Genomic DNA, 12,150 nt, shown 5'->3' with positions numbered 1-12,150 from the left:
TTGTAGCAAAAAAAAAAAAAAAACAAACAGACAAATAATTACTATCTTCTTGTTACAATTTGGTATTTACTATGCTACAATTTTGGCAATGCCACAAACATTTGTGTTTGGGAACAAAGATTAGTAGTCTTAGTAGATTGTGTTTGGTGGGCATGTGATTGTGTTCCTGAGAAGCAGTGGTGGTCACTGGTCAGCCATCAAATCAATTTTGTGACAAATTTGAAAGGAAAAAAAAAAATACCAACTAACCGAGTCAATGTTTTAATTTTTTTTTTTTTTTTAATGAACAAATTATAACCTTTCATTAAACTTGCTAATTATCCTAATCTCCTATGTCTCATTATTTGTGTTCTGTTATTAACCCTCCATAAGTCAAAATAACCAGTTAAAAAAAATTAAGTCATACTACTTACAACAACAGAAACAAATGTGTGGTTTCATCTTAGGAGCCAATAGAAACAAATGTGTGGTTTAAATTAGGATTTTTTTATGTACGAGAAAGGATGATCAAAAATCGAATGCAATAGGGCAGGCGTGAAGCACCTTGGAATCTTTTATATTTCAACCAACACAATATTTGTGCATGAATGAGTCCAATTCCTGAGACTGAACTCAAATGGCTTGGTCCAATCCAAACTCGCTTAATCAGTTCATGTTTGTGATGCATATGAACATTTTCAGTACCAGGCTCGTGTCATTGAAATTTAGATCTGACAAGAACGTGTCCCTCAAAACAAAAGAAGGGTTAACATCTAATCTAATGCCATGGCTGTCTTTGTCATACTTGCTTGGTCGTTTACCAACTTTTTTTTATATTAAATATATTTGTTTTGTTTTCTGGGTTGCTTGGCTTACTTAGTCATCACCAATGAACAGAAAGGGAGGCCTGCAATGCAATGCCATTGACTTAGTCAGGATATAAATATTTTATTTGCTTTTGCTCGTTTCAACAAGATATCAGTTGATTGAAGCATTGGTCAAACACCAAATCTAGTTCTTTGATGGTTTTTAATTTCTCACCAAGCTTGTTTCTTTTTGCTATAATCTTTGTGTTAAATATGAGTATTATTTGTGATTTGCAAGTGGTGCTTGGGAAGTTTCCTAATCATCCTCTTCATTGCCAGTTGACATCTTTCAAAAAAAAAGAAAAAAAATATATTAACATTGAAAGTTCCAACCATGCAGATTTCAAATGGAACTGTTCAAACTTAGACAGCTTCAAGTTTGTGCTCTGCAGCTAGCTATAGCTACACACGTTTTACCAAATCAGAACTTCACCATTCTTCTTAATTAAACTATAAATATGCAATTAAGATCAGCTATTTCCATCATCTCCATCTCTCCACAGCTCACTTCCTCATCTTTTTTCATATAATTTTCTCTTTCAGTACAGTATTCATTTGATCAAATTTAGGTGTTGAAAATGAGTGCCGCAATGTTAAGAATGAGTGTGATCTTCTTTTTGGCCATATCTATGGTGGTCTTCATGGCATCAGCAGCTCCGAAAGTCGGTTTCTATCAACGGAGTTGTCCTTCTGCAGAGGCAATTGTGAGAAAAGCTGTGAACAAAGCTGTGGCAAAGAATCCAAGCATAGCTGCTGGCCTCATCAGAATGCATTTCCATGATTGCTTTGTTAGGGTAAGCTTCATTCACATGCATGAATAATATTCTATATTTTATAATTAAGTATATTAGAACTAATAATTAATCACAACTAACATGTGTTCTTTATTGTTTCAGGGTTGTGATGCCTCTATCCTACTTGATTCAACTCCTGGACAACCATCCGAAAAAGAACATCCAGCAAACAATCCGAGCTTGAGAGGCTTTGAAGTGATCGATGAGGCCAAGGCCGAGATTGAAGCTAAATGCCCCAAAACCGTGTCATGTGCTGACATCCTTGCATTTGCTGCTCGTGACAGTGCACTCAAAGTTGGTGGGATAAATTATGATGTGCCTTCGGGGAGGCGAGACGGAAGAGTTTCCCTCCAAGATGAGCCTACGCAGCACCTCCCCCCACCTTCCTTCAACGCCAAGCAACTTGAGGATAGTTTCGCCCGAAAAGGCCTTAGCTTGGATGAAATGGTCACATTATCTGGGGCACATTCTATTGGCGTGTCACATTGTTCTTCCTTCTCTGATCGCTTGTATTTCTTCAATGCCACTCATCCACAAGACCCTTCAATGGATCCCATTTTTGCTAGGAACTTGAAAAAGAAGTGCCCTAGATCATCAAACAATGATGGAGTTACGGTGCCACTTGATGTTCTTACACCAAATAGGCTTGACAACAAGTACTATACTGATTTGAAGAACCATCATGGCCTGCTTACATCAGATCAAACTCTTCTTACAAGCCGTTCGACAGCCGGGATTGTGAGGAACAATGCCAGATTTGGTGCAGCTTGGGCTAATAAGTTTGCAGCAGCCATGGTGAAAATGGGCTCCATTGATGTCCTCACAGGAAGGCAAGGTGAGATCAGGAACAACTGCAAGGTTGTGAACTAGAACACATATATAGGGATTTATTGGCTCCATGATCAAATTGGAGCTTTGTTTTGCTGGTCACACACACATAATTGTATGAAATTGATTCATTAATGATTCATTAAACTTGTTTATTAGTAAGCTTTTTGTGTTTAATTTTTAATAAACACTCCAATCGCAAACCTATGCATTAAGTTTGAACTTTCAACCATGTGGCAATCAACATCTTCATATAAATAATTAAAACAAATGAATTAATAATACCATGTGTAACCAAAAGAATTGTACTAAAGTAACTAAACTAATTTGTTGGTCCAACCCAACTTGTCAAAGACTGAATTCAGTGAAATTGAATATCAAAATGCTCCCTCTTTCTGCCAAGTCACATCTGTTCTCAGTGTGGTAGGTTTATGAATTAAAGCAGGGCAGTAGATTAAACTGCAAAGGTAATAAAGTGCAAGGAATATGCCAATGTCTTGGGATTTAAGGGCTCTTACCCATCTTAGTTTGTGTTAGGTACCACCATAAATTCTACACCAATGCCATAAAATCCCACTAGAGGGATGGAGGAGGGATGGTCAGTTGGCATCTCCCCACCTACACCTAATAATAACTTCACTTAAAACTGGTTAGTTAGTGTCATTTTTACCATGGTTAAATATCAGTCACTTGAATTTTCCAAAATGACCTTGAATTAATTGAAGTCCCATAAGTTAAACCACTGCATTTAGCAAGGCAAGCATCCCTATTCCATGTATGGTAATTAAGGGAAAAGGGTTATTTTGATTATCCTGAAATGGAGATCTTTTGTACTATAAGAAGGGTGGGTTTGCTATGATCTTCCTTCACCCCCTGTAACAAATTTTAGAGTGTGACTCAAAACTGTAGAGAGAGAGAGAGAGAGAGAGAGAGAGAGAGCTCAAAGCAGCAAAAGGTCAGCATGGAGAGAGTGAATAAGGTGGTGCTGATCCTGACCACTATCCTATTGGTTGCTGCATTGCATGTTGAAGGAGGAAGGCGGATCAAGAGTCATGATGAGAATGGAAAGGGCGTTGATGAGCCTCAGAACTTCTATGGAGGAGCTGCAGGAGGCATCTTCCCAGGCCCTCCAGGGTTTGTTACTGGGGTTAGCTTTGGACCATCAGGCCTCTGCACTCTCCCTGGAGGCTGTGTTCCAGTCCCAGTCCTCCCCACTATCCCTGCTGTTCCTTCTGCTGGTGGCTCAGTCCCATTTACACCATGACTCAGAGACCAGTTTGGCTAGCTGCACCAGGGTCTGCTAATTGTATCTGGTTTTAATGGTCTGTTTGAAATCTTTCATTAGGTCTTAATTTGTGTTTGGTTTAGTCTTAATTAGTGTGTTTTTTCTGGTTTGTGGGGGTGTTCAGTGCTGGGTCTAGAACAACGTGCTGGGTGATCAGCTCTAAGTTCTTGTAATGCTAGCAGAGGATGTAGCTACCAAGATAGGGTTCTCACTTGGCTGCCACACGTTGTACTAGTTTATCTATATATATGTTATGGTTGATAAATGTGATGGTGTGTCATTGTAGCAGCCCTAGAAATAAAGAAGAAGAGTCACCTCACTTCACTAGTTTCTTGCTAATCTCTTTGTCCCGTGACCATGAGCCTTATTCGAAGAACTACTTCTCACATTACATTTGGACCCACTTACTTGTTTAACATATATATCGGCTGGAGGTGAAATTCTGTTACATGTGAAATTGAAAATTAACATCTTACATTTGCCCATCTTCCCTGAGATTTGGACATGAACAAAACTACAGAACTAATATTTCCAATATTACAAGAACAGAGACTGAAAATGCAAAGTAAATGAATAGTACAGTTCACACAACCAGAAAGTGTAATTTGGCCTTTTATTTAAAGAAAAAAGATTAAAAACATCATTCCACTATTTATTTTTTTTTAAAAAAATTTTAAAAAAAAAGGACCCAAGTATAGCCGGGCCGGCTATACTGTTTGAAAATAATATATTAAGCGATATAGCCGCGCGGCTATACTATTAATTTAAGGAAAAATTTAAAAACACGTATAGTCGTTCTATATTCTTTTAATATATTATGTTTAAAAGCCGGCTATACTGTTTGAAAATAATATATTAAGCGATATAGCCGCGCGGCTATACTATTAATTTAAGGAAAAATTTTAAAACACGTATAGTCGTTCTATATTCTTTTAATATATTATGTTTAAAAGTAGACGCGCGGCTGTACTATTTATTTATAAAAAATAGACCCAAAAATAGTATAGCCGTGCGGCTATATTATTAATTGGAGGCTATACTATTAATTGGAAAAGACATTTAAAAACACCGAGTATACAGCCGGCCAGCTATACGATTAATTTGAATAAAAAAATTTTAAAATAACGGAGTATAGCCGAGCGGCTATACGCGTTATTATATTTCAATAGTATAGCCGCGCGGCCGTACGATTTATAAAAAAAATTAAAGAACCCAGTATAGCCGCTCGGCCGTACTATTTATTTTTTAAAAAATTATAATTTTGGCAAGTTACAACTGAAAAGTTCAGCCTGTATATAATATCCTACAATAATTTATTTTAATATTTTAATATATATTATTTTTAATCAATAATATGTGGAAATTATGTGTATAATACTTGAAGTTTGTGTGTATTATTGAAAATTTTGTACAAAACATGTGTATTAAACATGAAAAATATGTACGTACACGTACAATACATGTATTTTATTTTTTATTTTTTTTAAACTTGTATTTTACCGAGCCTTTAAGACGTGTATGGAAAACAGACAAAGTCAAGTGGAGTTCATATCCTGTTGATGCTGAGTAAGTGGTAGTTTACTTGCTCGAGAGGTAGCTTGCTTGCTTAGTGGGGAAGGCTAATTAATCACAAATAACATGAGTTCTTTCGGGGTTGTGATGCTTCTATCCTACTTGATTCAACTCCCGGTAAACCATCCGAAAAAGAACATCCAGCAAACAATCTGAGCTTAAGAGCCTTAAAAGTGATCGATGAGGCCAAGACTGAGATTGAGGCTAAATGCCCTAAAATAGTGTCATGTGCTGACATCCTTGCATTTACAGCTTGTGATAGTGCACTCAAAGTTGGTTGGCGAGAGACGGAAGAGCTTCCCTCCAAGATCACCTCCCCCACCTTCCTTCAACGCCAAGGAACTTGAGGACAGTTTTGCCCGAAACAGCCTTAGCTTGGTTGAAACGGTCACATTCTATTGGTGTGTCACATTGTTTATTTGATTCTCATAACTATCTACTTCCCCCTAAACCTTTATTTATTTTTGCTTGTATGCATAAAATCCTAATGCGTTCAGATTAAAAGAAGCCAAATTGGCGTTAGTCCCAATATCAACACATAAAATAGTTTAGCCTGAATAAAATGATAGAATTGTCTTCAAAACTTAGGAGTGTACTAATTTCTTTCTCAAGTCTCTGCAAATGTACACATAGGTAGGCACATTATAGTTGCATTTATAAACAGAACACATTTGACATATAACCGGGCTACTAGATATTTCTATTTTTGACTAGGCATAAAGAAGTGAAGAATACCATTCTGAGATATGTTGAAATTTAAAGGGATGATGTGTATTAAACAAAATGAAGACAGGTGCATTTTGTTTTAAATCAGAAAGCTTATTTTGCTTGTTACCATTTGTTCAAACATATTTGAGTAATTGTTGGTATGTTTGTATTTTGGAGCATATATATAGTGAAATCCAATTAGTTATTAGTTAGCAAGGTAACTGCTTGCAGAGCATAGTTTGTGGCATTAGGATTTCCACATCATTCCAGATTGTTGCTTGTCTTCAGAAGCTGGTGCATATATAACAGATGCTACTTTACTGGTTTCTCTTCTTCAGCCTGCACTGGAGACCTTTGAACTCTTTGATGACCTTATTTGAATGCCAGAAGGGAAGATTGTTTATCATGGTCCGCGAGATGATGTCTTCAATTTTTTGAGGATTGAAGTGTCCTGAGAGGAAAGGGGTTGCCGATTTCCTTCAAGAGGCAAGTGCATCGCCGCTTATGATACTTGCTTATCTTTCCATGCTTTCATTTCTTCAAATTAAAGCAACAGTTAACATCTTGGTTCTGCAGGTAATCTCTAAAAAGGATCAATCACACATTTGGACAAACAAACATATGTGTTCTCAAAAAAAATTCAATGTGCGCATCTTCTTTTGGGAAGAAGCTAGATGAGGATCTCATACAAACAGACGATAAGTCCCAAAATTATAAGAATATGCTAATTGGTACTGATGCATCTCTCATCCTCATCCTCATCCTCCTGGTGCACCAACTGGTACTGATGCATCTCTGGGCATTGACCCGAACGTGCAAGAAGAGAACATGGAGGATGAGGGATTGGATCATTGTGCACCACCTTCACATGCATCCCCTAGTGCAATTGTAGCAGAGGAGAAGTACATATGACCTGTTTTGAATTTACCGTTCATGATTTTGATGTCTTTTTCAGGCACCGTAAAACTTTAAATACTATACAGATCAATATTCACGACGATGTCACTCATTCATTGTGTGCGCTGTTGGAAGAAGCTCAGCGGGACTTGAAAGCCAAGTTAAATGAAATTGTGGCAAATAGGAAAAGATCAGTTGGTGATGTTGTTAGCAGCAAGAAGAAGTTGAAGATCAGTAGTGATGCTACCAGGGGCAGACCCACGTTAGTGCAAGGGTGGCCAATTGACCCCCGCAATGTCGGAATCCTCCATCTGAGTGAAATATGTTGACCTCTGCAAAAAGCTGGATGGCGTTGGGCAAGAGTTGCCTATCATCTGTTTGATAAAGGGCACAGCACAGCAGCAGCCCTCCTGCGCAGTTTAAGCAAGTGACTATGATGGAGATCACCGACACTCATCGATCAACTACCCCGCACTCTCCCTGCTGTGTCCCAGTCCTCCCCACTATCCCTGCTGTTCTCTCTACTGGTGGCTCAGTCCCATGACTCAGAGGCTAGTTTGGCTAGCTGCACCAGGTCTTGTTGGAATTAATGCACTTCCTTCATTTTCTAGAATATCTCTATTTATTGCAGCAGCTGTAGCTGTCCTTAATTAATTTGGTAGAGTTCCTATGCAATGTCTTTTAGGTTCTCTAGGAAGTATTCTCTAGAATATTTGTTCTCTTTTAAAAAAGCCTTTGAGCTTATCATTGTAAACACAAGCTAAGTGAATCAGAATACAAAGAGCTCTGCTGAAGCAACTCATATTTCCAGCACCTCATATTCCATCACAAAACCAACAACTGGTATCAAAGCAACGTTCGATCATATCTGGGCGTTGAAATCAATTCTAGAAGATGTCATCAGGAGCCAAAGAAGGTCCATCAGTTTCCTACTCTATTCTCCCAATCTTTGGAGGTGGAAATTATAATTTCTGGAAGGTGAAGATGAGAACTATACTGTTGTCAGAAGGTCTTTGGAGCTTCGTTGAAAGAGGGCTTCAAGAACCAGAGGATCTAAGTCAGCTTCCAGCAGCAGAAATAGAGAAGTTCGAAGCAGAAGTCATGAAAGATGCCAAGGCTCTCTCCAAGATTCAGAACGGAGTCACTTCAGACATTTTTCCAAGAATTACAAGAGCTAAAACAGCAAAAGAAGCCTGGGATACATTAGAAAAGGAGTTTCAAGGTGACAGCAAGGCCATAACAATCAAGCTACAGACTTTGCGCAGGGAGTTCTATAATATGAAGATGAAAGAATCTGAATGCATCCAAGATTATGCCTCCAGACTAGCTGAAGTTGTGAATCAAATGAGAACACTTGGTGAGGAGATATCTGACCAGAGGGTTGTTGAAAAAATATTGATCAGCTTGCCTGAAAAATATGATCCCATTGTTGCTGCTATTGAAGAGTGCAAGGACATCACCACCTTATCAATTGAACAATTGATGGGTTCTTTAAAGTCTCACGAGCAGAGAAGGTTGACACGAAATGATCAATCTGTTGAGAGTGCTTTCCAATCAAAACTAAGTTTCAAATCTCAAAAGTCCTCCAAGAAAGGCAATTCTAGAGATGACCAGCGAACGGGGGAGCAAAGAAGGTGGAAGAAAGGAGAATCCAGCAAAAGAGATGAATCCAAGAATGGGAAAAGTACGAATTCTGAAGATAATCAGCCTTCCTGCAGGATTTGTAACAAAACAAATCATGATACATCAAATTGTTGGAACCATGGAAAGCCAAAGTGCCATCATTGCAACAAATTTGGGCACGTTGAGAAGAACTGCAGATTCAAGAAAGCAAACCAAGCAAATTTTTCTGAAAGTAAGAATGATGATGATGGAAATGAAAACTTGTTCTCTACTTGTTTATCTGCCCTTGAGGAAAAAGAAAGCATCTGGTATCTTGACAGTGGATGCAGCAACCACATGTCAGGAAATGAAAATATTTTTCTTGATGTGGATACTTCAGCTACTCCAAATATCAAAATGGGTAATGGTGCTATTGTGGAGGCAAAAGGAAAAGGAAGAATTGCTGTCAAAACTAAGAAGGGGATGAAGCAGATTCATGATGTCTTGCTTGTTCCAAAACTAAGTCAAAATTTGCTTAGTGTTGGACAACTTGTGGAGAATGGCTATCGTCTTGTTTTTCAAGATGGTGCATGCATCATTTATGATAAAAATGCAGTTGAGATGGTGATTGCAAAGGTGAAAATGGAGAGGAATAGAAATTTCCCCATTGAATTTCAATATGCTGAAGTTGCTGCCATGAAAGCTGATGTTGTGCAGGACTCTTGGTTATGGCACAAGAGATTTTGTCATCTAAACTTCCAGGGGCTGAAGCTACTCCAGAAGAATAGTATGGTGAACGGGCTGCCGGAAATTAAAGAAACAACCGATGTATGTGAAGGGTGCATTATGGGCAAGCAACACCGTAATTCTTTTCCTCGACAAAGCACGTGGCGAGCAAAAGCACCACTGGAACTTATACACACTGATATCTGTGGCAAAATGCAAACTCCATCTTTAAGTCAATACAGGTATTTTCTCACCTTTATTGACGACTTTTCAAGGATGACTTGGGTTTATTTTTTGAAGGAAAAATCAGAAACTTTTGTTGTGTTCAAAAGATTCAAAGCATTAGTGGAGAAGCAAAGTGGCAGCACCATTAAAGTTATGCGAAGTGACAGAGGAGGTGAGTATACCTCTCAAGAATTTGAAGATTATTGCAAAGATGAAGGAATTTGGAAGCAATTGACAGCAAGCTATAGTCCCCAACAAAATGGGATCGCAGAGAGAAAAAATCGAACAATTGTTGAGATGGCTACTTCAATGATGAATGAGAAAGGACTACCCAAACGTTTTTGGGCAGAAGCTGTATTTACAGCAGTGTATATTCTCAACAGAAGTCCAACTAAAGTTGTCAAGAACAAGACTCCATTTGAAGCTTGGAGTGGTTTCAAGCCTTCGGTAAGACATCTCAAAATTTTTGGATGTATCTGTTATGCTCATATTCCTGCTGAAAAGAGAACTAAATTTGATGATAAAAGCCAAAAATGCATCTTTGTTGGATACAGTTCCAGCACCAAAGGCTACAGACTTTATAATGTTGAAACTAAGAAGTTAATTGTGAGTAGAGATGTTGTTTTTAATGAAAAAGCAAGATGGGATTGGAATGAAAATAAAGTGCAGGAAATGCCATATGCTTTAGTGCAAGAGCAAAGGGAGATTCTAGGAGAGCATCAAGAAGAAGAAGCCACTCCTCAAACACCAGCAGCTGCCGGAAACAATTCAAACGCTGAACCTGTTTCCCCAAATTATTCTTCATCAGAAAGTCCTCCACTAAGAACCAGAAGCTTGAATGATATTTATGAGACTTGCAACTTTTCTGGTATAGAACCAGAGAGCTTTGAAGAAGCCCAGAAGCATGAAGTATGGGTGAAAGCAATGAAGGATGAGATAAGAATGATCGAGAAAAATCAAACTTGGGAGCTTGTGGATCTTCCAAAAGACAGAGATGTGATTGGAGTCAAATGGATTTTCAAGACAAAGTTTAATCAAGATGGAGGCATTCAAAAGCACAAAGCAAGGCTCGTGGCTAGAGGTTTTACTCAAAAGCCAGGTATTGATTTTTTTGAAATTTTTGCTCCTGTCGCAAGACTTGAAACAATTAGAACTTTGATTGCTCTTGCTGCCCAAAAGAATTGGTTGATTTATCAGCTTGATGTGAAGTCAGCATTCTTGAATGGAGTGCTCAAAGAAGAGGTTTATGTTGAGCAACCCCAAGGTTTTCTTGTTGAGGGGGGAGAAGACAAAGTTTACAAGTTGAAAAAGGCTCTTTATGGGCTAAAGCAGGCGCCCCGAACTTGGTATGCTGAAATTGATAAGTATTTTTCACATAGTGGTTTTCAAAAGAGCCAAAGTGAGCCCACACTTTACATCCTAAAGAAGGGAGCTTCTATTCTTATTGTTTCATTGTATGTTGATGATTTGATCTTTACGGGCAATGATGAACACTTGATCCAACAGTTCAAGAAGGATATGATGAGCACCTATGAGATGAGTGATCTGGGATTACTTCATTATTTTTTGGGAATTGAAGTTTCTCAAACTGAAAATGGGATCTTCATTTCTCAAAAGAAATATGCTGAAAATATTCTCAAGAAGTTCAATTTGCTGGGCTGCAAATCAGTGGCTACTCCTTTGATAGCAAATGAGAAAATGAGGAAGTTTGATGGTGCAAAGAAGGCAGATGCTAAGAAGTACAGAAGTTTGGTCGGTAGTTTTTTGTATCTTACGGCAACTAGACCAGATATTATGTTTGCTGCAAGTTTACTTTCACGTTATATGCAAGAGCCAAGTCAGATTCATTTTAGAGCTGCAAAAAGGGTGTTGAGATACTTGCAAGGCACACTTGATTATGGAATTTTGTTGACAGCAGTAGAAAAATCAAGGCTTATTGGTTACACAGACAGTGATTGGGCAGGATGTCTTGACGATATGAAGAGCACGTCGGCCTATGTTTTTTCACTTGGTTCCGGCATATGTTCATGGGCATCAAAGAAGCAAAATGTGGTGGCACAATCTACTGCTGAAGCAGAGTACATTGCAGCAGCTAAGGCAGCATCACAAGCTGTATGGCTTAGAAGGATACTTGAAGACATTGGCGAAAAGCAAGAAGGTGGCACCAAATTATATTGTGACAACAAATCTGCCATTGCCATTAGGAAAAATCCAGTGAGTCATGATCGTACAAAGCACATTGCCATCAAGTACCATTTCATTCGAGAGTCAATTGAGAAAGGTGAAGTTGCACTTGAATACTGCAGGACAGAGGAGCAGTTGGCAGACATACTCACCAAGGCACTTCCACAAGAGAAGTTTTGCTATTTAAGAGAGCTCATTGGAGTTGTGAAGAAAGTCCATTAAGGGGGAGGGTTGGAATTAATGCACTTCCTTCATTTTCTAGAATATCTCTATTTATTGCAGCAGCTGTAGCTGTCCTTAATTAAATTGGTAGAGTTCCTATGCAATGTCTTTTAGGTTCTTTAGGAAGTATTCTCTAGAATATTTGTTCTCTTTTAAAAAAGCCTTTGAGCTTATCATTGCAAACACAAGCTAAGTGAATACAAAGAGCTCTGCTGAAGCAACTCATATTTCCAGCACCTCATATTCCATCACAAAACCAACA

At 38.4% G+C, this 12,150-nt stretch overlaps 1 protein-coding gene across 1 annotated transcript; it reads left to right on the top strand.

Moving 5' to 3' along the window:
- Positions 1-1,359: 1,359 nt before the first annotated feature.
- Positions 1,360-2,556, top strand: LOC117632357 (peroxidase 5-like). The gene is made up of 2 exons (XM_034365806.1): positions 1,360-1,639; positions 1,742-2,556. Exons 1-2 carry the CDS (start codon positions 1,424-1,426, stop codon positions 2,507-2,509), a joined length of 984 nt encoding a protein of 327 aa, XP_034221697.1. The 5' UTR covers positions 1,360-1,423; the 3' UTR covers positions 2,510-2,556.
- Positions 2,557-12,150: the final 9,594 nt, after the last annotated feature.

Source organism: Prunus dulcis, chromosome 6 (genome assembly GCF_902201215.1).
Source record: "Prunus dulcis chromosome 6, ALMONDv2, whole genome shotgun sequence".
NCBI lineage: Eukaryota > Viridiplantae > Streptophyta > Magnoliopsida > Rosales > Rosaceae > Prunus > Prunus dulcis.
Note: the sequence above shows the minus strand (reverse complement) of the source record. Positions and strands in the feature narration are given on the sequence as shown.

What these genes read in the sequence shown, in the direction of transcription:
- LOC117632357 (XM_034365806.1), top strand. Translation starts at nt 1,424, where the DNA reads ATGAGTGCCGCAATGTTAAGAATGAGTGTGATCTTCTTTTTGGCCATA. An exon ending in TCCATGATTGCTTTGTTAGG is followed by an intron (nt 1,640 to 1,741) that starts GTAAGCTTCATT and finishes TTATTGTTTCAG; the next exon opens with GGTTGTGATGCCTCTATCCT.